This window comes from Etheostoma spectabile, chromosome 14 (genome assembly GCF_008692095.1).
Source record: "Etheostoma spectabile isolate EspeVRDwgs_2016 chromosome 14, UIUC_Espe_1.0, whole genome shotgun sequence".
Classification (NCBI taxonomy): Eukaryota; Metazoa; Chordata; class Actinopteri; order Perciformes; family Percidae; genus Etheostoma; species Etheostoma spectabile.
The window spans coordinates 5,607,251-5,629,994 of NC_045746.1; the positions used below are offsets into that span (position 1 = coordinate 5,607,251).

The window sequence follows — 22,744 nt, forward strand, 5'->3', positions numbered from 1 at the left end:
AACTGGGTCTCATCAGCCCACCCTGCAATGCCCGTCACGTTGCTGTTGGGGTGTCGTTAGCTGGTCTGACTTGGTTTATCTGTCGGTCCCGGCCCGCCACCATGCCGCTGTCCTGCCCGTCCGTTCCCCCACGGGCCGGTGTTGAAACCCCGCCCCCCTCAATCCCTCTCTCCGTACGGGACCGCAATGATTTAGAAGTTCAGGAATCCCACGTGACGTCACCGGTAGGGTGATGTAATGCTTCTGTAAATAGAACGTATTGTAATCTCGCTCCAGTCCAACGTGGTTCCTCTCTCGGGCGCCGCTTGTCCCTCTCTACTTGTAGGTAAGCCTTCGCAATTTACTTTCATTCACAAAACTTTAAAGTCAGTAGCAAGCGCTCGCCTGACGCTGACACAGTCTGCTGAATGTATCTTTAGACGTACATTTGTAATGTTGGACTCCTACTGTAAAAGTTAACGGGGGAAGTTGATTGGCTAGTTGTCTCGGCGAAGTCTCATCACCAGGCGGACGACGTTGAGCGCGAGTGTCTATTTGGGGGGTGTGACAGCACTCTCCATACAGCTGTGGCGAGCTTGTTTAGAAGTTAAACAGGTTGCTATCCGGAGCGGTATAGGAAAGGAACTACACCGGCATGTTCTTGAGACACAGACACTGACTGACCGCCCGGCTGCCGGATCGTTTGCTGGTCAGAACCGCTACCTAATTTGAGCCGAATGAGCTCCAAGCCGGCGCGAGCGCTTCGATGCAGTTGACATTCATCCATCAAACATGGCAACCTTGAGACGTAGTAAGTAACCAAAGTTGTCAAATGTTTTTAAAGCTGGACATTAGAATACTGTAGATGATTCACAAGCACAGGCGGTTTTAAAAGTTGGGAGTGCATTATGTCATTCGTCAAAAGAGAATAACAGAAGAGGAGGCGGGAAAAAATACTACCTTTCCAAAAAAGATATTAACAAAAACAATGTAACATTAATCCGTCTTAAATTGGCAACATGTTGTCTGTTGTTGGATTTATGTATTACGTGTGACGTCATTCCGCATTGATGTGCTCTGACAAAGGTTTTGCTGAAGATGTGCTGAGTCTGCTCATCTAGTAGCCTACAAGTGCTGCTTTAGGGAAGAGAGAAAGAGAGAGAGAGCGAGGTAACAGCTGTTGGAAGATAATCATGATTATCATAAATATCTATGTTTTTATCTCTGAAATAGGGGATCATATCATGTAGTGTAGGCTACTAGCAGTGCTCCATGGAAGGCTATGGTGGGCTACATTTAAAAACTGTAAAACTATGAAAACCCTCCGTCTTTTTCAACTGGTTTTGTAAATGATCTATCTCTCTATCTGATCGTGATGTTGCGGACACTTGTTTGCTTGTTCCATATTGTGATACACACACACACACACACACACACGCACACAATCACTCACACTCCTATGAAGTCACCTCTACTTGCTGGGGTTGGAAAATGGGGGCTGAGGCAGGTTGAAACCTGTCAGGAGTAGGCCGACAGTGCAGCCCTCCCTCCGCCGCCTCCCTCATTCCTTCTCTCTTCCATTCATTGTGTCCTCCTCCTCTTCTCTCTCTCTCTTTCTCTCTCTCACTGCCACTTGCCCTTTCCATTCCTCTCTCCATCACCCTAATGCCACTCTCCAACCCCTTAAGCCTTCCCCCCACCCTACACACTTTCCATTTCTTTAGGAAGCATGTACTTTTGCCCTCTCTCTCTCCTCGCTCCGCTCTTTAGCGCTCACTCTTTCCCATGACATCAGGACCCACTTTACTGTCTTCTCAGCGCTTTATGCTCACGCAAACCCAGCGTTTGCTTGAGGGTAAAAGCGTGTGTGTACCTGTGAAATAAGTGAAACACGCACTTCTCATCCGCATCTTTAATATTTCTCGATCACAGCAAACATGTGCTGTCGGAGAATTAAAAGTCAAGCAAAGGTCAACCTCTCGACAAGTGTGTGAATCTTGTTTGGTGACACACAGTTCAGAGGAATGCCTGGAGGCCATGGAGTTGAAGCCGTTCTACCTTTGCTCTCAGTGGAAAATGAGCGGTCAGCAGAAGAAGCACTTCAAATATGTCATAATTACCCCCCATGATTGGCTTAATATCTCCACTGAAGAACTGAGTGGGTCAAGCCCGGGTTAGCGCTGCATGTGGGTTTGTTGTTGTACTTTATTCTGTGTTTGTGTTGAAATATTTACTCCATGATGACTTTATTATTACGCTATGCATGGAAAGCATGTATCTTTTCATCAAGCTCGTATTATTAACTTATGCCACGATGAAAGCTTAATGGCACCACACTTAGCACTTTGCTATATAATAACTGTGAAAAGTAAAGATCCTAATGCCGTAAGGCTTTGATTCTCTTCTGGTGCTTACAGTACATGTTATTACTAGGCCAACTGTGTAATGAATAGTTAGGAAAAACACAAACAGGTTTTTTTATTATACAGCAGTACTTGTCCTAATAAAAATGACCACCTGGAGTATACATCAGCAATACTGGTGCTCCCCCGCTGGCACTAGAGGGATCATTTTCCTTGAGATGTCTCTGGGTAAAACATCCATCATCTGTGGCATCTACCTCATTACACACCGCTTCCACAATAAAGACGTGATAATAGGAGGATAACTGTATCACACAAGCTCAGTGAGTGATTGATCAGAGCACTCTCTCTCTATCTTATTAAAAATATGAGTACAAGCTGCCTGGTGTAATGTGTGGATGCAGAAAGGTTAATATGTTGTTCTTGCTTCTTCTGTTTCATAGGCTTTTGTATGACATGAATGACAAACAGGACAGGCCTTATATGTGCGGCGCCCCGGGCTGCTCTCAGGTCTGTTGGATACAGTATCTGTGTTACACCTGCACCTGTAAAGAAAATTATGGGAAATATATGACTACTATTATGAATTATTATTATAAATCCTGATTTTATTGTTGGTGAAATAAAATGCTTTCATATTGCAGAAAAGTCTTTACCATATGATTATTGTATTTCCAGGCTGATAATAATAGGACAAGGTTAAATATTTAATTTGTCACATGTGGCATGCAGTCAAGACTGTGCTGATAAAGGCTAGTGTGTAATAAGGAACTATAATAAGAGTAGGAAATACAAATAAAAAGAAATATAATGAATACATTTTAAAAATTCTCAAATACTCCACTGACTTCGGAGCATTATGACTGACAAGTCAGCTGTTTAAACTGAACACCTCATCCCATGTGTCACGTCATGCAGCTGCACGCATCTCTTCATATCTTTCTCACTCTGTCGGTGTGCTGCAGCGCTTCCAGTTAGAAGAGCATCTGCTCATCCACAGACACAAGCATGAGATGTCCCTCAAGTTCTCCTCCATCAAGACGGATACGGCTTTTACAGGTGAGAAAGCACGAAAGGAAAACAAAACACATTGCCTTCCATCCAACATCAACCAACGAGCTAACACAAAGTTTGTGTGTCCTCTTATCTTCCCATAATCATAAATAATCTTTATTCACTGCTTGCTATATTTCACTCAGTTCAGCTTCAGGTGTGTGTGTGTGTGTGTGTGTGCTTGATGAAAAAAAAGGATGAGGTTACGTTATACAGTATGAAATCAGATAGCTCGATACAGGCTTCCTTCCCTCAGATAGTCTGAGAGAACAGAGTTCTCTGTTCTCTGTATTCTGTGAGTACAGAATACTCCTTCAGATTAGACCAAACACACTGATAAGTGAAGACCAACTCTGATTCACACCATGGGAGGAGTTGTGCAGGGATCAGCACAAATATTTTTTTTATTTTGATATTGTGCTTTTAATGTGGATATTGGGAAAAGTAAGGGGGGCAGGAGTGAAGGTATTTACAGGAGAGAATTTTGTGGGAGAATTAGGTAGATGTAAGGCAATTAATTGTATAACACATTTCAGCAACAAGGCAATTCAAAGTGCGTTACATAAAACATAAAAGAACCGTTAAAAACAGAAACAGATATAATACAAGAATAAATGTTACAGTGCAGTATAAGGAATTAATAATTTTTTAAAGAAGGGAGTTTTTTGCAGATATGTGGTGCATAAAAACTGATTGCTGTTGGATCAGCGGTACAGCAGGCGCACATATACTCAGAGGTTTATATCTGTCCTGTTAGGGTTTCCTGCATTTCTTCCCCCTTTCTCACCTATCTATCCTGTCAAAAATATAAGGTGGAAGCCCAAAAAATAATTTTAAAAGAAATAAATGATAGCGGATGTAACTAGCTTGTGGATACCTTTGTCTGTGTACTTTGACAATAACACTATATTTGTTTGTTGATTATCGAACAAATATGTACCAATATGAGATGGACAGTAGTGTACTTTATAACTACATACTGTAAATACACTACAGTGGAGCAGATTCTTTTTCTTGTCACAAAATAGCAACAATGAAAAGTCAATCAGGAATTCCCAGAGCTCAAGGTGACTTGTTCAAATAGCCCAAAGATATCATATATGTCAAAGAAAAGCAGCTAATACTTATATTTGACAAGCTGGATTCAGTGAATGTTTAGCATTTATGCTTTAAAAGGCTGTTAAAAGAGCTGCTAACCCAAAGAGAATTTAATTATCATGGTATTTCGTGGGGAGATGTCCCATGGTAGTATAAATGTATTTTTGTAATTGCAAAAATAAGAATCAGGAAAAAAGGGCTTTCATAAACTCAAAAATGTCAAACAATAAATAATATGTGTACACCACATGGAACAACAAATTATTCTTACTCCACTGAGACATTAAATAAACCAGGTTTGGAGCTATATAGCAGTAGATTTTTTAAAGATACTAATCCAGCTTTAATGTTGTATATGTAAAAGCCCCTACAAGGCAACGCATGTTGATTAGCTTCACTAGCCAAGCAATTTTTTTCTAATGCCACAAACCAGACACATGCTCAGAACACGGTCATGTGACACTGTCTGTAACCATAGAAACAGCTGTCCATCTGGACATAAACATGAGCATGCCATCTAACCTCTGCAGACTCTTTCTCTGAGTCTCGCTCTCTCTCTCTCTCTCTCTGTCCTGCAGCCTGCCACGCCTCCTGCAGGAAATCTCATGTCAAAAACAAAGAGCCTAACTGACCTTTGACCCCTGCATGTTTAGACTGCTCAGAGAGACAGACTGATGTTATCACAGAGGGACACACAGAGCACGGCTGAGAGGAGACACGTTTCTCCTCTCGCCATTACAGCTTGGACCACAGTCGATTTAGAAAGCAGGAAGAGACTATTGTGTCAAAAGGGCGCTCGATACATAAATGACTACCAAGTTTTTGAAACCTGTCTCTCCTTTTTTTCTGTGTGTATTTTTACGTAATGTCTCCAGACCAGACTCCAACGCCAACACGGTTTTTGCAGAACTGTGAAGAGGTTGGTTTGTTCAAGGAGATAGAGGAAGAGTTTCTTCAAGCAGAAGAAGAGGAAAAGAGCAAACAGGTACATTTTATACACAAATACACACCAAAGTTGTGCAGCATTTTCCATCTTTTGGCTATCTCTGGCTGAGGTTAGCCTAAAGACACAATGATGACTTGTGAGGTATTGCCGATAGGTGTTTGCTTGTGAGGTCTGTCAGGTAAGTGTTTTAAGTAACACTTGGCTGTGAGGGAAATAAAAACAGTCAGACCCAATTAGACAACGGATATCTGACCTGCCGCGAGGAAAGACACACCAGGCGATCACATTCTCCCCCTGTAAATTAAACAGCCAGACATCAAACACACAAGCACATGCAGACACACACACACACACACATGCCTAAACAAATGGATGCATGGACGAACACACATCTCAACATCACCTCAGATCACAAAACACATAATGAAAGTAGATACTGCAAGTTCAAAATGGTCCCAGCTGATTGACGATCCTACTTCACCCAACAGACGCTTTCTCATAATGGGTCGTGCTGTATGAACCCACAGCAGCTGAAATCGCAGCTCCAGCACCCTCATCCCCAGCACCCTCATCCCCAGCACCCTCATCCCCAGCCACCGCTGCACCATCCCCAGACCCATCCGTTGCAGCACCCTCAGTGTCATGGCGCCATGATGGGCCCCAGCTGCAGCCTGGCTGCCCAGCAAGCTCTGTCCTCGCAGTCCGGTTCAGTCATCACCCAGGCTTCTTCCACCCTCACACACTCAGGGTGAGTTTGGCTGCGCACATGCACACCTAAAGGCACCCATACACACATACAGTACATATTTTACTTCATCTATTCATCCATGCAGCAACGTTTATTCTATTCATCCCACGCACGCTTGCACAAACACACACACGCATATATTTCATTTTAATGTTGCCTTTACTCACACTTTCTTTCTCTCCTTTCCTCTGTCTCGCCCATCCTGTTTTGGACTTAGAATTAACTCATACTGTCTGGCACAGACTGGCATTTCCCCCTGCATAATTTATCACTGCACTAATTAACTGAGAGAAAGAAGGAAACTAAATCAAACATCAGTTTACTGAGAGAACAAAGTCATAGCAAAAGAAATGGAGAACGGCTGCTCAGCACCCACTCAAACCCACTGACACTACACACACTGCCACCCAAATACTGCTTCTGTTATGTGTGTTAAGAATCTGAACCAGACTGGAGTTTTTCAGCGCCTATGCAGCTTCCATGGCTCCCTGGTTATCACCCAGTTTGACAGACAGATTACAGGACTTCCTGTCTTTCATCTGACCAGCTCCCAGCCGCTGCTTTCCCTCTTCTTGACATTTCAGTTTTGTATTTAGATTTATGTCATCTGAAAATCTCATTACAAACAGTATACTGTAGGGTCCAATGAACAATGTCAAACCAATGTATTAAAAAAAAAGGATCCTCCCCTTCATTCAAACCATCCCACAAAATAGAATAAAACCAAAGGAAAATGACTGCTTATTTTGTTATTAAGTTATTTTTTCTCAAACGCTTGGATTGAATGGTCGAAATAACACGTCTACTTTATTCATTGCTAAAACTTCTACTGAAAAAATAAAATGTCACTGTCATCTTCTTTAATTATTTGTAATTCAACTGCCACTTCAACTTCTTTCAGTATTTTAGCTATATAAAATGCTTCAACTGCACCATTCTCAGCTGACTAGTCATGGTTATCATCAAATATATTTAAATGGGCAGTTTCATTAATACATTTGTGACACTTTGGCATATGTTTGTTGGACAATTGACGTCTTTATTGGGGAGTAGACAGTAGAAACAGAAAATAAAGGGCAGACAGAGATGGAGAATGAGTTGCAATCAAGGTATCCAGCCGGACTCAGACGGGGGACATTGAGAATACATGGTCAGTGTCTTAAATCCCCAGCCCACCAGGACGCCTCACATTTGTAGCACTGTTCTTAATACTTTTGGGCCTTAAAGGACATTTTAAAGCCTTCTCTCATTCCAACAACCAGTCCTACAAAATAAGAGCCTCTGCTTATTTGCATATACATATACAAAGCCTCTGTCACATCTCTGCAGCGGATCAAATGAACCAAGGTACCCAAAGTAAGTCAACGACACACAGTAATAAGCTCCAAACATCTGTCCAGGACCAGACAGGACAGGACAGTGGGGAGTGGTTATGCTACATTAATCAGTGCCAGCTGAATCCAGACGGCATCTTAGTCAGTGAAACCAGCTAAGTGTTGCAAAATGAACCATGGATTGTGTGTCTGACTGTTTCCCCTCGTGTTTACGACCAGTTTCCATAGCGACCTGGTCTGTGAGTGTCTGGCTCTTGGCCCGGTAGAACTGTTGTGGTTACGTTTGGAAATGCAGTTTTGGCTTGTCTGTACTTTGTTGTATGTTACACGGGCCGCATACCCGAGATTTAGTGATGACATCATTGCCGATGACCTCAGCGCGGACACGGAGGCCCACGCTGTCCGATTGGCTGAGAGCCAGAGTGGTTAGGTCAGCACATGGCACCCTGGGTCTCTACATCCCCCGCTGGGATCCCTAGGCTTCTCTCCTCCCTCTCAAGCTGTTATTGTTTTCCATATCTGTTTTCTTTCACTTTTTTTCACATTGTAATAGTTTCTGTCGTTGTTGCTTCACCTCAAACCTCTGTTGACACCTTTTTTGCTCAACATTTTGTTTTGTTTTTTCATTCAACGGATGTTTTTGTCCATATTTTGATTGTTGGTTCACCCTAAAACAAAACAGAATATTTCCTAACTTAGGTCCTGTACATTTAGTGGTTTGTAGCGATGTAGATAGTTTATGTTTTATCGGGTCCACATTTCCATCTCTGAGATTTCTTCCACCACTCAGTGTTGGCAGGTTTGACTGACATCAAATAGCCCAATGAGAACCTAGAACCCGCCTTTCTTCTCCTCGTTTTTCTCCAGTAGGGTGTGATGACATTTTATTTCAAATAGCACACACACATACGCAACATGGTTGCAAATAACCTGCATCTAGACATCAGTAAACACTGAAACTTAACCTATTTGATTACAAGAATTCAGCATTCAAGACATGCCTCATGAGAAAACTCAAAATCACAAAAATTACAATAATGAGAAAATTAACACAAAAAGGCTTTTTATCACACAAGTATGAATAAATAATAATTTGCATAGGAAGAAAAAAGGCAGATTTAGGTGTCCTAACAATACAAAATAAAATGATCAGAAATTGCCCAAAAACATTTGTATTCACCTAATCAATTCAAATCAAAGTAGCCCAATGGGGAGGAAAACAGACAAATCTGGCAACACTGCCTCCACCCTCAGTACAGCGGAGGTAAATATAATTGAGATTGTGCTGCTCACTGCATTGAAAAATTATTTTTAAAAGGTTTAACTGGAAAAAAAGAAACAGATGTCCTTATTATTCTGGATAATCCACAGAACAATAGTCTTCATAGGGACAACATTGTCTGCAGGAAGTTGTTCTAATAGAAACTGTCGACAGTGAGGTCTGTGGATTACCCAGAGTCACTGGGACATTATTCCTGAAAAGACACAGCTTAAAATATCTCTAAAGAAATCTCCAAGATGGATATATATATAATAAAGGGACTTATCTTTGGGTTAGTCACACAACTGATCAGATCAGTTAGTTCTAGTAGATGTAAACCTTAGCCTTCTTCTATTACCCCTTTGATTCATGTCATCCATTTATCCATCCCTAGTTTCTACTTTGACCTTTTTTGACCATGTCTGTCTATCCAAGCCTGACCTCCACTTGCCATTAAAGCTATAAATGTTTCAACTTGCACCTCTGTCTAAACTGGATTAGTGAAACTTTAGCTGTGGATAGCTCCCTTGCATGACTCACACCTTTCTCTCTCTCTCTCTCTCTCTCTCTTTCTTTCTCTCTCTCTGTGGTTGACCACAGGCCGGTTCCCGGGCCGCTGTCGTCCCTCCTTTATATGCGGAACAGACACAGACAACCGCTGCCAGCCTCTTTACCTGGCACCCTGCCAGACCCCGCCATGCAAGGGGCATCTGCCCAGCACATGCCCGTGAGTACAGGACTCACACACATACATCTGCATTCAGACACATGTGCATTATGATTTATATATGCAGGTATAGTGGCTAAAGTGGTCAAGATCCCTGAGTTAGAAATATTTATGAATGACAGAAAAATTCACTTCACTCTTAGGTATGAATTAATCAAAAGTGTCAAACTCCAAATGGACATGACGTTGTGGAGAACTTTTTATACTTGAGGTCATGTATGTGCTGGAACTTTTCCTTGTCATGGTTGAAAGGTTATTTTTGTGTCAATTCCTTTACTTCTTCAGATAGAGAAGCAAATGCCGTGTATAATGGGTATACCAGGTCCTGTACACAACTCCTCCTGTTCCTCGCCTCAGGTACTGACCAGTCAAATATTTTCTTACCGCTTCCTATTGATAATTACTTTCTCCTCTCGTAATAACATTATGCTCTATCAAAGACTTTCTGTATACTATATATGATAAGACTAAGTACAGCTGGACCACTAGTGGCTTTGGAAAACTGACACCAATGCCATTGTTTATGGACTAAAGGTGATAGGCATTTTTTAGTTGTTAATTATTCTCTTTCTGATGGAGATGGAGATGGAGATTTATACCAATCTCATATTTGTACAGTAAGTATGAAGCTACCACCAGCAGGTGGTTAACTTACAGTATGTTAGCATAAGACTGAAAACAGGGGAAACCGCTAACCTGGCTCTGTCCGAAGACAACAAAGCCCACCTACCAGCACATCTAAGCACACAAATGTACACTGTGTGGGGGTGTGGTGGTGTGTGTGCGTGTGTGCGTGCGTGCGTGCGGTGCGTGTGTGTGTGTGTGTGTGTGTGCTCGTGCGTACGTTCATATCCATCTACAGTATGCACTTATTGGAAAGTTTAATTAGTCTTCCAACTGTTTTTATAAAGTGTATAATATATATATATACACTACCGGTCAAAAGTTTGGGGTCACTTACAAAATTCCATGCCACTCCATTATAGACAGAATACCCGCTGATCTGAGTGGGTGGCTGATCTTTAATGTAATATTACATTGCCATATCAGCAACCATTTATCCAATGTTCCAGAGGCACATTCTGTTTACTAATCTGATATCATTTTAAAAAAACTCATGAGAAAACTGGAGAATCCTTTTGCAATTATGTAAGCACATAATGTAATTTGAAAACTGCTGACCGGGTTAAAAAAAACAATGCAAGACCTCAGCTGGTATTCTGTCTATAATGGAGTGCAATGGAAATTTCTAAGTGACCCCAAACTTTTGACGGTAGTGGTATATATATATGTATGTACTGTATTCATTATGTACATGTTATATTTGATTTTCTTTGTCCGTGTAAAAATGTGAAAAACTGGGCTGGGAACAGTAACTTCCTGGAATCTCCGCCAACGGCCTGGCAACTGCTCCTAGCCATGAAATAATAAAACATTGTATTGTCTTTTTTTATATATATATATATATATATATATATATATATATATATATATATTTGAATGAATAAGATAAAGCATGCAAGCTTTAAATGTGTTGGTAGGCAAATTGTGTTGTCTTTGGACAGAATACGGCTAGTTTCCCCATGTTTCCAGTCTTTGTGCTAAGCTAAGCTAACCGACAACTGGCTGCAGTAGATTCATATTGGCCCTATACTTAACTGACTACTATAATATGAGAATGCATATATATAGCTAATCTTCTTTGCTACTTCGCCGCTAGAAAGCGTGTTTTATGTCTAACTTTTCCTTTAACATTTTATGATTTCACTTTTCTCATCTCTGTATTTTATTTACAGCCACAAAAACACACATTCTGCCTTTGGCTTATCAATATAGACAGGACACACACACACACACACGCACACACACACACACACAAACACACACACACAGGTCCGCACCACAGGATATCACAATCTACATGCTCTCCCTGGCTTTCTGGTTGTTTTATTTTTCTTGTGTTAACATGCTCTCAATCTCTCCTCTTGTATATTTTAAATTTCTTCTTCATAGGAGCATGTAGTATCAATTGTTAAATATATGTGTGCTATCAAAAGCACCTTCAAAGGGAAAACTGTGAAATAGCCCTCCATCCATCCACACACACACACACACACACACACACACACACACACACACACACAGGTTATGACTTCATGTGCAGAGCTTGTATAGAGAGTAGCAAATGAAAAGGGGTTTCAGTTTTCAGAGCTGCTCAGGTCGCAGGTTCAAATCTGAACCTCTCTTCTTTGAACACACACACACGCACACGCACACACACACACACACACACACACACATTTTTTCTCCAGAGCAATTTCATTTCATTCTATTGTAATTTAGTCATGTGTAGCATTTTGCATTTCTCAGGTGTGAAACAGGACTCTGCTTCTGTAAAACCACAGAAGAAGTATTAACATGCCTCCGTTGTACTGTAACTCCACACTCAGCTGAAGTGGAAAAGTAAACGTTTAACAAGTGGATCAGTGTTTCATGTACAGTTCTGTGTCTTCATTCACTGATCCCTCCAGACAGAAATATCAACGTGGTGTGTCATCCAGGCCAAGGAGACCTATGATGTAATCACAGGCCCCAGTGTCAGGGTGTTTCTATGTAGTAAACAGAGCTGAAATACTCGTGTCCCGTCCTGTTCATTGTGTGTGCGGCTGTGCGTGTGTGTTTGACTGTCAGCCTGGCAAAGCTGGCACAGATTGCTTGGTGACCTCATCCTTGGCACCCGCTAAATGTGCTCCTTTTTTTTTTTGTAGTTGAATGGTTGAAGGGAAAAAAATCTGCTTCTTCTCTTAAAGAAATATTGTTTAACAGGGAACAGATAGCAATATTGCAGGGAGGAGGGTGATGTCATGCTCTAAACATGACCTCTCTATCTCTCCGTCTCCTCTGCTGAGTGCATGAGAAAGGTGAGATGAAGTTTAATTTAGCTCTTACAGTCTGTTTAGTCAGATGATACGCGGGAATGATAAAGTGTGAAGGTATCAAGCTGCAGACTGCAGCATTTATTAGAACACATTATCCCTCTTATTTACAGTTGTTTTCACAGTTGGATAATTAGGAGAAAAGGCGATGATGGGCTAAGTGGAAAATTGTGGCCGTGACCTGTTATAATTTTAATTTTGAGATATCTTTGGTACATAGAGGTACCTGAAAGGGTCTGTAGGTAACTAAGCTACTGGTACCAATTTAGCCGGTGTTAAGGGTCAAACACACACCACAGTGTGAGAGAGACGGAAAATGTTTTTTACATAGAGTATATACAATATACAATATACATATATATACATATATATACACATATATATATATATGTATATATGTATATATACACACACACACACACACACACATGGTCTAAAAACCCTGTGGGGAACAGTAGTAGGCAGTATTTAAACATATTGTATTTGTAATACGTGTTTATTTTGTAATTTAATATCAAGATAGTTTGGAAAAAGGGGGAAAATGCATATGTATTAATGTGCTGCATTTTACAACCTATACTTTAATAAAATACTAAGAAATTAAATCTGTTAAATATTTCTGTACAATCTCACCCAGGGGACTTCTAAAACGATGATTGTCTCCAGACAGTTGGTTAACTTTTTTTCTCACTGTAGTGAATATAGCCACACGTGTTGTGAATAATTTGATATGCTGTTAGAGATATGTTGCAAATCAAATTATTAGGTAACAACACACTCAGCCTCAGTTGGGACACCACTGATGTAACGGGGGTCTCAATCCAGTCAGCAGGGGTTCAGGTGTCATGTTGAGGCCCAGTTGAATTTAAGTTGTCTTAAATTCATTGATACACAAAAGACTGAATATTTTTTTAGCAGCTAAATTTCAATACATAAAATAGTCGAGAACCCGCTCCTATTCAATGTCACCGGGGGCTTTCTTGGCCCTACATGTCCCAGCGTCCAATCATCTTCCTCTTGTACCAGGTTCACCGGCCCTTGAGATAATCGAGAGTTGTAATTGGTTGTCTGTGACATTCCTAGAAGCCGTTATAAACTCAGAATTAATGTGCAGTTTAAATGAGAGAATGTGCAAATATACAAGCTGTACGTTATACATACTGAGGCTCTACTGTGTTTTTAAAAGAAATGGCATGTACAGCTCTTTGTCTCTGTGGGTTGATTTTTAGCTGGTATTTATTGTTTTATGCAACTTTAAATGCGTTGAACAGTGCATCACATGTATACTTGTATTTAATTTATTTGATCTCCTCTTAGAGATCCAAACAGACGCTAGGCCATCATTTCCAACAGCACCACCCAGCAATGGTCACCATCAACAACCCTGTGACGTCCATGGGTCATATGATGGAGATGATGTCACAGCATCATCAGGCACCTCCACTACAACATCACCATCATCCCCATCATCCACAGCTTCCAACTCAGCCCCTCGCCTTTCAACAGCAATGCCATGCTCCACCTCCGCAACATCTGGGAAGCCCCCACCGCCACCTTCCTCAGGCTCACCAAGCACCCCCTCCCCATCTGCACCAGGGTTCGCCTCCTGCACCTCCCCTGTCTGTTCCAGCAGAGGTGCAAATGCTTAATATATGTATATATATGATGCGCCTGACATATTTCTGCAGTCAAGCACAGTTAAGTGACTTTGAAAATGATTTTTTTTGTTTGCAGTTATCACCAGTTGCACAGCAGATGCAGCCCTCCCATCTATCCCACTCCCAGCATGCAATGCAAGGGGCAAGTGACAGCTGCAGCAGTGGAGGAGGGGGAGGCGGCAACCGCCGCAGGAGGACGGCAGAGCAGGACCCTGACGAGCGCAGGCAGAAATTTCTGGAGCGTAACCGGGCCGCAGCCACCCGTTGCCGACAGAAGAGGAAAGTGTGGGTGTCATCGCTGGAGAAGAAAGCTGAAGAGTTGACGCATACAAACCTGCAGCTACAGGTGGGACTGTCTGTACACACATAGATAGATAGATAGATAGATAGATAGATAGATAGATAGATAGATAGATAGATGAGAAAATGGGAAATTACAGTGTTACAGCAGCAAAATATCTGACACAGAACGCATACAGAATATACATGACATTATAAATAGGATACAATACAACACAACAATACAAGAACAAATATCTAAAATATATACAAGTTGGGAATAAAAATGTGCAACTACTTAAATAGTATTAATAGGGCGCCTGTGTAGCTCACCTGGTAGAGCACTTCAACGATACTCAGTATTTCTGTGTGTGTTTCCAGAACGAGGTCACCTCATTGAGGTCGGAGGTGGGTCAACTGAAGCAGATTCTGCTCACCCACAAAGACTGTCCTGTCACCGCCCGGCAGAGAGAGGCACAGGGGTACCCCAGTGAGTAAAACCCCCTCATACCCTGAACCCCCTCTCTCTAGAAATCTCACCAGCTTTTCCAGATGCCTGACACCAATCATCTCCATCCATCACTGAGGGTATACTTCAGATACCTTGTATGTGCACATAAAGGGAATACCCCATGGTTCCATTTTTGTCTTGTTATGACAAGCAGCCACCCCTCAGCACACACACAGGGACCTTAAACTGTATCTCACAGATTGCAGCTAAACAGCACTTAAGAGTAAAAACTCTGCTTTTAACCCGCCAGTCTCCACTTATTGATACATGCACTTTTACTTCTATGGAGAGCCAATCAAGGGTAAGCACTGCAGTCTTAACTCTCCGTTTTAAGGAATGCCTTCTTCATTTCCATTTTCATACTCGTTTAATGAACCAGACCTTGACACTATTGGACTGGAGTGTTTACTCTAGAGTGCAATGCAATATTATGACAATTTGACTTGCATGAAGCTAGCTTGGAATAAAATGCAGACCATGCCCATCTTGCACTTGAGGCAGTCTAAAGTTAATGTTCAACAATAACTGAACCTGTCAATGACCTTAACTGAAGAAAAAAAAAATAACTGCACCTTGTGGCTTAATTGAAAGCGGCCATTATGTTTTAAGTGTTGAGCTTCAGATATCAAAAATGGATGCAATATTGGCATGTGTTACTTTTCGTATATATATTTCTAGTGTTGTCTTTTTACCTGTATGTACAGTATTCATTTGTTAAAATAAAAGAGATATTTTCCTGTAATCTAAGCTGTAGTGGTTTTTTCACTCATTTGCATGCGTGTGCTAACAAACTCCGCTCACAGAAAAGACAATCCACAGCATCTGTGACTTTGATTGACAGCTGTCTCTGTGTCCAGCTGCAGGGGTGAGCCCAGGAGGAAGTCCCACCCCTGTAGGCCCTGGGTCTCATCTGCAGGCCGTCCAACACAATAGTATCTCCACCTCCTCGACAGCTGGAGGCAACACAGGGCACAACCCCAAGCCTGGACGCTAGCCCTCACCACATAGAGGAGGGTCTGGGACTGGATGGCTGAATCCTACCAGACTGAATTCTTTTTTTTTTTTTCTGTTACACTAAAGTCACACTCTGTGGAGCCGTGTGTATTATAGATGAAATACTGAACTGGGTAGGTGAATTTATAAATCCATGTGAACACTGAGTTTTTTTTTTAACATGATCATCATCCTTTCTGGTTGGAGAGGAGACCAGAACCACATACTGATACATTTCCATAGCAGGTACAAAAAATGACCTCTTCTGAAAGCCTTGGTAAAACCTGTGATGGTTACATGGCAACTGGATCCTCTGTTTATTCAGAAAATGTTTCTGTTCATGGCAATCTAACCATTGCCTGCTACCCACAGACTATGCACATGCACAATCATAACAGATCTTTTCAGAATCTTTTGCTCCTATATCTTGCACTAATTAAAAAAACAGCCTATATATTAGTTTTATATTTCTATCTGAGAATCTGAAAGTGCACATCTTATGCCTTATCTTTGATGCAGAAGCAACTTGTCCAAACTATGTATTTTTCTAAAAAGGATTCATATTGAGACAAAAAGTGTTTATTTCAACATTTCAAATCAAACTTGGAAAGCCATTTAGAACATGATTGTACAGTATTTCCTTTCAGGCACTTTTTTTTTAACTGCCCTAAGACACTAAATAACTATAAACTGCACCTCATGTGTCAATCCCTGTCTGTTAATAAAAAACTCTTATTCTGGTATTTCCATGTGTCTTTATTTGATATTCTTTCAAAATATATTCATGATATACAATCTGTCAGAATTATTTTGACACTGTAAGCCTGTGGTTGTGAGCAATAAGGTTATAATTATCGGTTTGTTTCTGTACATCCAGTGCGGTCTAGTCTGCCATCTAGTGACTGGTTTTGTTAGTGGTAGACAACTGGAATGGTCAGCAAAGTAGATCAGAGGCTGTTGTATGTTTGGCCAGTACAAACACATACGTATTTCTTACTATTTATTTCAAGAAGATGCATTTAAAATAGTATTTTGTCTTTTTTACAAGTTTCATTTTTGACTAATTAGTAAATGAAAGTATGCCAAACTTAAGGCCCTTTGTGTGGTACCTGCTGAAAACTCTTTAATGCAGAATATTGTTTACATGCAATTGTGCATCTGTCTGTGTGTGTGTGTATGTGTGTGTGTACACATGGGTCTTTGTGCATGTGTGCCTGATTTGCACTCCACCCTATTCTACTCAAACAAAGAGACTGCTTAACTATTGCCAGACCTCATCTTGACACGCATACAAAAGCATGGATGCACACGCACATACACACACACACACACACACACACACACACACACACACTATTATCTTTCCCACTCTCACACATTGTTCAGGTTTCCATCTAAAGCACAAAATAGTCGATGTACAGGAACCCTCTTTTTAATTGCTCCATATCTGAAAATACAAGAAATATACCATGCTACAGCTAATATTACCAGTCAGTAGCAAATGACCCATTTTGATTTTTAAAAAAGTATCATAAGAGGAAGTAAAAGTAAAAACAAAGGGAGCAAAACACAATCTGGAGTTCAAGCTTTTAATGCCAGTAATCTTTTTTTTTTATATATATAAATGTATATCAGGAATACTCTTCATATATTCCCCCATTTCTAGAAATACAATCCCCTTTCACTTTACATAATCAGTGGCTTACGTTAAAGATATTTGAAAGCCACAAAGAGAGGAACATCTATTGTAGAGTTAAATCCTCCATAAACACTCAAATGAAAAATGAATCACATTGTTGGGGATTTTACTTCTTCATGTAATGCAAATTCGTATCGAAATTATGAAACGCGATAGATACCAAACAACCTTTTGTTTTCTGCCAACCAGCAGCCATCTTTACACACTGTACAAATACTGTATGAGACAATATAATGTCTACGAACTCAACATTAGCACCGTAGTTGAAATCAGTGAGCAATCTTTCATGCGTACACACAATACATCAACAAATCACACATTTACAAACCCTCACAGGTGCAAGGAAATGAAAGAGGAAAGGCCCAAAGCAGGAAGAGGATGTCAGAGGGATTGGACTTCCTCTGGTGTCTGAAAGGAGGCACTAATGAGCTCAGCTGTTCTATTGTCGCTTTGAAAGTTTTCTTGCAGTCAAGTGAGTAACTAAAAGACAAAATGGTGGGATTGTTGACTTTGTCTGTTCACGGCCACAAACACACCCGTGTTTTTAATATGATACTGTGGTGTGTGTGCAGAGAGGGGACTAAACCAAAGTTTGCATCACAAGCTATGTGTTTCTGTTGTAAAGTGTCAACATTTAAAAAAAGAAATGTGCATGGCTCTAGTCCGAGAATCTCTGCATGCCACTGTCTCTGCGAACGCTGTTGCTGTCCAGAAAGCGGTCACACGGGAACTCAATGAGGTCCCCTTCCTCCAGAGGTGCCAGTCGTGCCGGACGGCTGCTTTGGTAGCTTGTGAAGTCAGCTGACACCGAGGCGGTCGTCACGGCAGAACGAAATGGTCGCCTGGTCGAGTACATGTGCCGCACGTGCACGGCCGTCTTCCTCCTCTGCAGCCTCCTCTTCAGGCTTCGCCCCAGCCAGACCCCGCCGATGACAAGCAGCAGCACGGCGTTCCCGGCCAGCGTGGCCACCGTCACCAGCTGGAGGTCAGAGGTCAGCACGCCTCCATGGCTGAAGCCCTCGGGGAGAGTGACCAGCCCGGCGCAGTGGTCCCGGGGTGCAACTTGGCAAACAGATCCTCCGACTACTCCCTCCACGCAGACCATGTAGGTCACATCTGAGCTGAGTTCTCGAAGGGTGATGGAGCGAGCTGTGCCACGAGCGTAAACATAGCGAGGGAAACGATCCGGAGTGCCAAAGCGGTCGAAAAGAATCCGGTAGTGGACCTCATCTAGGCCCGGCCCAAATCCTGGTGTGTAGCGGTGATGATCCCTGGTGAGCCAGTAGATGGTGACAGTACTAGATGTCACTTGATCCACTGAAACATTAGTGATGAAACGGCGGTTGAACACACAAGGATCTGTGACTAGAGGCAGAGCCTCCTCCTGATCTGACGATCTCAGAAGATCAAACTTTTCTCCTGACTGGACTGGAGTCGTGGTGTTGACCCCTGTGTTTGCATCAGTGGAGTCCCTGTCCTGGTTTCCTGCATGGCTTGGTGTGGACATAGCTGGTGGATCGGTTCTGTAAATTACATCTGACCTTTGCCTACTTTTGTCCCGTTTCCCAGCAGCCTCAGCAGCAGGTTGTAATCTTGGGTTGAGTGACTCTTTCTTTTTTGAGTGTTTCTTTCTTTGTGGTGAAGAAGAGGATTCTGCCACCTCTAGACCACTTTGGTCTCCCTGGATTCCCACCCCCTCCTGTCCTTCTTTCTTCCTCTTCTCTCCTTCTTTCCTCATAATGACTCCATCCCCGTTCTCATGTCTCATATCTACACCTTCTGTCTCCTGCACCTGGCCTCCTTCACCTCTCTCCTTCTGCTTTATTGTATCCACTGTTCCATTTTGTTTTCCCTCCACTTTTACCAACACCCTCCCTCCACGGCTCTCCTCAGGCCCAGCTTGGCTCCTACACAAGTGGGTCCAGTTCCCGAGGGGCTGCAGCTGGGAGCTGTTCACATAGTCCAAATATTTCCCCCTCAGAGTTGCTGGGTGATGACATTGCACAAAAACAGTCAGTAGTTTGCCCTGAGAATGCGCAGCAGTCATCCATCTTCTCAGCTCCTCCAGGCGACAGTCGCACGTCCAGTTGTTGCCATGGAGATCTAGGTCGTAAAGCACGTTGTTGAGGGCAAAAATGTCCCCGGAAAGGCTGGTGAGCATGTTGTTCTTCAACTTCAGCACTCTCAGATGTTTAAGTTGCGAAAAAGCCAAAGAGTCCACGGTGGAAATCCGGTTGCGACTGAAGTCCAGCTCCTCGATGCGCTCCAGAGAGTCCAGGAGACCGGCGGGGATTTCCTCCAGCTCGTTGCCGTCAATCAGAAGCTCTCTGAGGCTCGAAAGCCCCTTCAGAGCCCTGCTGTCCAGGCGAGAGATTCTGTTGTTGCTGAGGGACAGTTTGGACAGCTTTTTTAGATTTTGGAAGACGTGGTTTCCAACGTACTGGATTTCATTTTCAGACAGAAGCAATGTTGTCAGAGCTTTGAGTTGGGAGAAAATAAGGGCATTGCGCACGGTCGACTGCTTGTTGTGGGCCAGGTTTAGAAAGCGCAGGTTGGTGAGTTTAGAGAAAGCGTTCTTGTGAATATGCTGCAGTTTGTTGGATTCCAGATGGAGATAATGCAGGCTGGTCAAACTTTTAAAAACAGAGTCCTGCAGAACTTCTATTGAGTTGCCATCCAGACGCAATTTAACAAGATTATCCAAGTTGGCAAAGAGCTCCGATGTGAGATTCTTAATGTCATTATTATTTCCACAGAGAATAGTTAATTTTTTTAGGGATTGTAAAGTCCCAGCGGGTATATTTGAAAAAAGATTGTGTCCCAAGTACAGCTCCTCCAACTTGGAGAGTTTCTCAAATGCTTTTGGGTGAATAGTTTGTATTTGATTGTACTGTAAATTCAACCTCACGAGGTTACTGTACCGTGTGAAGTCAAAAGCGGATATGTTAACAATGAAGTTACCCCCAAGGCTGAAGATCAGCACTTCCTCTGGTACCCGCGTGCTGGGTTTGGGCACAGTGCGCAACCCGCGGTTGGTGCACATGAGGTGCTGCGGGTGCTGGCAGTCACAGCGGTCGGGACAAAAGCTCGGTGAAGAAGACATGAACCCATTGAGCGACAGGAGGAGAAAGCATGTCCCAGCCAGGAAATTGCCCGTATCCATTCCCACTGCGCGGCTGGCACAGCCAGAGACTGATGCGGCATTCGCTTTGTGTTGTTCAGGTGCAGTCGCCCCTCTCCTCTCTCACGCTGGAGATCGACTCGTCCATAATCCACTTGTTGCCATGAAAAGTGGAGAGAAAAGTGCTAAACACATCAAGCACGCGGATCCATCACTTAGCAGCATCTTCCATAAAGCAAATTAATTCATGCAGTGCGCTCTCATGCTGTCTGAAGGGAGCGCTCACCACCCCAACAACGCCTCCATCCCCCCAAGTGGTCATCTGCTGCGAATTACAGAGTTCAGGCGCAGAGCGTGCTCACACACACACACACACACACACACACACACACACACACACACACACAATAGTCCCCCTCCGCAACTTTTGCGACCCTGCCACAACCAGATGCACAAGTTTTTGTTTTTTTTTGAAAAAACGCATGAGTATCCCCGAGGAAGAAAAAAGATGAAAAAGGAAAAGAGCGGGAAGAGTGGAAGCTTTGCGCGTGCATGCAGGTAATCAACACACCACGCACACAACAAACACACACACACACACACACCCCCACACACACACACACACACACACACACACACACACACACACACACACACACGCTACAATCACTACAGCGAGAGGGGGAGGGAGAGAGAGATTGAGGAACCCTTTGACCGAGTTTTCTGCGCGCGCCCGCAGCCACCGGGGGTCTGAGATCTGGATCGGATGCCTGGTATGGACAAAGCAGACAGGAAGATTCCCTTCCCACGGAATCCCAAAAGAAACTCGAAATGTTGGATTCCCCCGCAGCAGGGTGCAGACAGAACAAACTCGCTCATAAAACAAGTTTAACAAAACCCTTAAACGTATTTTGGCATTGGTTTTAATAAGCTACAGTATATTAAAAAAAAGATAATTTATGAAACAGCTGTAGCCTAGTGAACAGCTATGTGAGTATGTAAGTAAGTATAGGCTACAATCAACACATCAACAGCTTAGTCTGCACCATGTAGCCTACGGTAGGAACGCCATCATCATGCAGCTTAACTGTAATTTACCATTCTCTCATTAACGTACCTTGTGTTGCTGGGGCCACAAGGAGCACAGATGGTTGACATTTGCAGATGAGGAATTCGGAACGTTAAGTATGTGTTAAGACGGACGAGGCGAGGTGCCAAAGCTGAGTTAAAGCTCTCCAACTTGAATGTGAGGAAATAAATGCAGGGTGAGTGGGCCATCAGTGTGGAGATTTTGTGCAGAAAGTATGCAGAGTGAAGAACGATGCTCTGCAGCATACATGAAGGTTTATGTTCCAGTTTGTCTGAAAAGCATGCAGTGTTACAGCCAAGACATCTGCATTTATGGCACATGAGGTAGAGTGCTTACCACTGCCATACATTACACACAGTCTAGATCTATGTTTCCCCGACTTTCACTGTGTGATGTGCCTAGCCCTATTCAATGAGATCAATCACTTCTTTATAGACACCACCTGGCATGTTTCCCTTAATTTCCAACTGGATGATATTAGTTATATAGGGCCTACACTTGGATAAGGTTACACAATATTCTCATACAATTGAATCATCAGTGTTTAGGTTGCTTTGGTCAAGGGCTACATATTTTCCCACAGCATGTGTGTCTCTTGATATGAACATTGTAAGACGTTAGTAAGGGCTATCTTTGTAGCTCAAATGGCCAAACGAATAGGGAGATGGATGTTTCAAATGCAGTTTGAACAGTAAACATCTGTCGAGCCACTTTGGAGATATAAATGTCAAAAGTCAAGAACACTGTCTTGAACGCAAATTTGAGGGCCTTAGGAGGAGTATAACATCAGTAGCCTAGGCTATAAACTGTGGGTGATGGGAAAAAGGGAAACACACATTGAAGATTTGACCTAGTAATAAACTTTGGATAACATAAAACAGGTTGAAATGTGTCCATAATGTGTCATATTAAGAGGATTTTGAGTTGGGCAACATAGGACCCCGGGAG

General features: G+C 42.5%; 2 protein-coding genes across 9 annotated transcripts; one reads left to right on the forward strand and one right to left on the reverse strand.

The window, feature by feature from the left end:
- The first annotated feature begins 67 nt into the window (after positions 1-67).
- LOC116702071 (cyclic AMP-responsive element-binding protein 5) lies at positions 68-16,629 on the forward strand. Of its 8 annotated transcripts, XM_032536158.1 has the most exons (12): positions 340-794; positions 2,786-2,852; positions 3,308-3,401; positions 5,369-5,478; positions 5,928-5,983; positions 6,014-6,187; positions 9,383-9,509; positions 9,795-9,866; positions 13,763-14,080; positions 14,180-14,449; positions 14,764-14,872; positions 15,751-16,629. In XM_032536158.1, exons 1-12 carry the CDS (start codon positions 772-774, stop codon positions 15,885-15,887), a joined length of 1,557 nt encoding a protein of 518 aa, XP_032392049.1. In that variant the 5' UTR covers positions 340-771; the 3' UTR covers positions 15,888-16,629. The 8 variants fall into 8 exon arrangements, with proteins under 8 accessions (XP_032392053.1, XP_032392051.1, XP_032392048.1 ...); XM_032536162.1 differs by lacking the exon at positions 340-794 and adding an exon at positions 68-321 and having other exon boundaries at positions 5,928-6,187; XM_032536160.1 differs by lacking the exon at positions 340-794 and adding an exon at positions 69-325 and having other exon boundaries at positions 5,928-6,187.
- An 870-nt stretch (positions 16,630-17,499) lies between these two features.
- Positions 17,500-21,074, reverse strand: tril (TLR4 interactor with leucine-rich repeats). The gene has a single exon (XM_032536155.1). The coding sequence runs from the start codon at positions 20,746-20,748 to the stop codon at positions 18,244-18,246; it is 2,505 nt and encodes an 834-aa protein (XP_032392046.1). The 5' UTR covers positions 20,749-21,074; the 3' UTR covers positions 17,500-18,243.
- Between the last annotated feature and the right edge of the window lie 1,670 nt (positions 21,075-22,744).

Excerpts from the sequence above, each read along its gene's own strand:
- LOC116702071 (XM_032536156.1), top strand. The coding sequence starts at position 772 with ATGGCAACCTTGAGACGTAGTAA. Across the intron at positions 5,479-5,927 it reads AAGAGGAAAAGAGCAAACAG|ACGCTTTCTCATAATGGGTC; the intron begins GTACATTTTATA and ends TTCACCCAACAG. Across the intron at positions 9,510-9,794 it reads CATCTGCCCAGCACATGCCC|ATAGAGAAGCAAATGCCGTG; the intron begins GTGAGTACAGGA and ends TTACTTCTTCAG.
- tril (XM_032536155.1), bottom strand. The coding sequence starts at position 20,748 with ATGGATACGGGCAATTTCCTGGCTGGGACATGCTTTCTCCTCCTGTCG.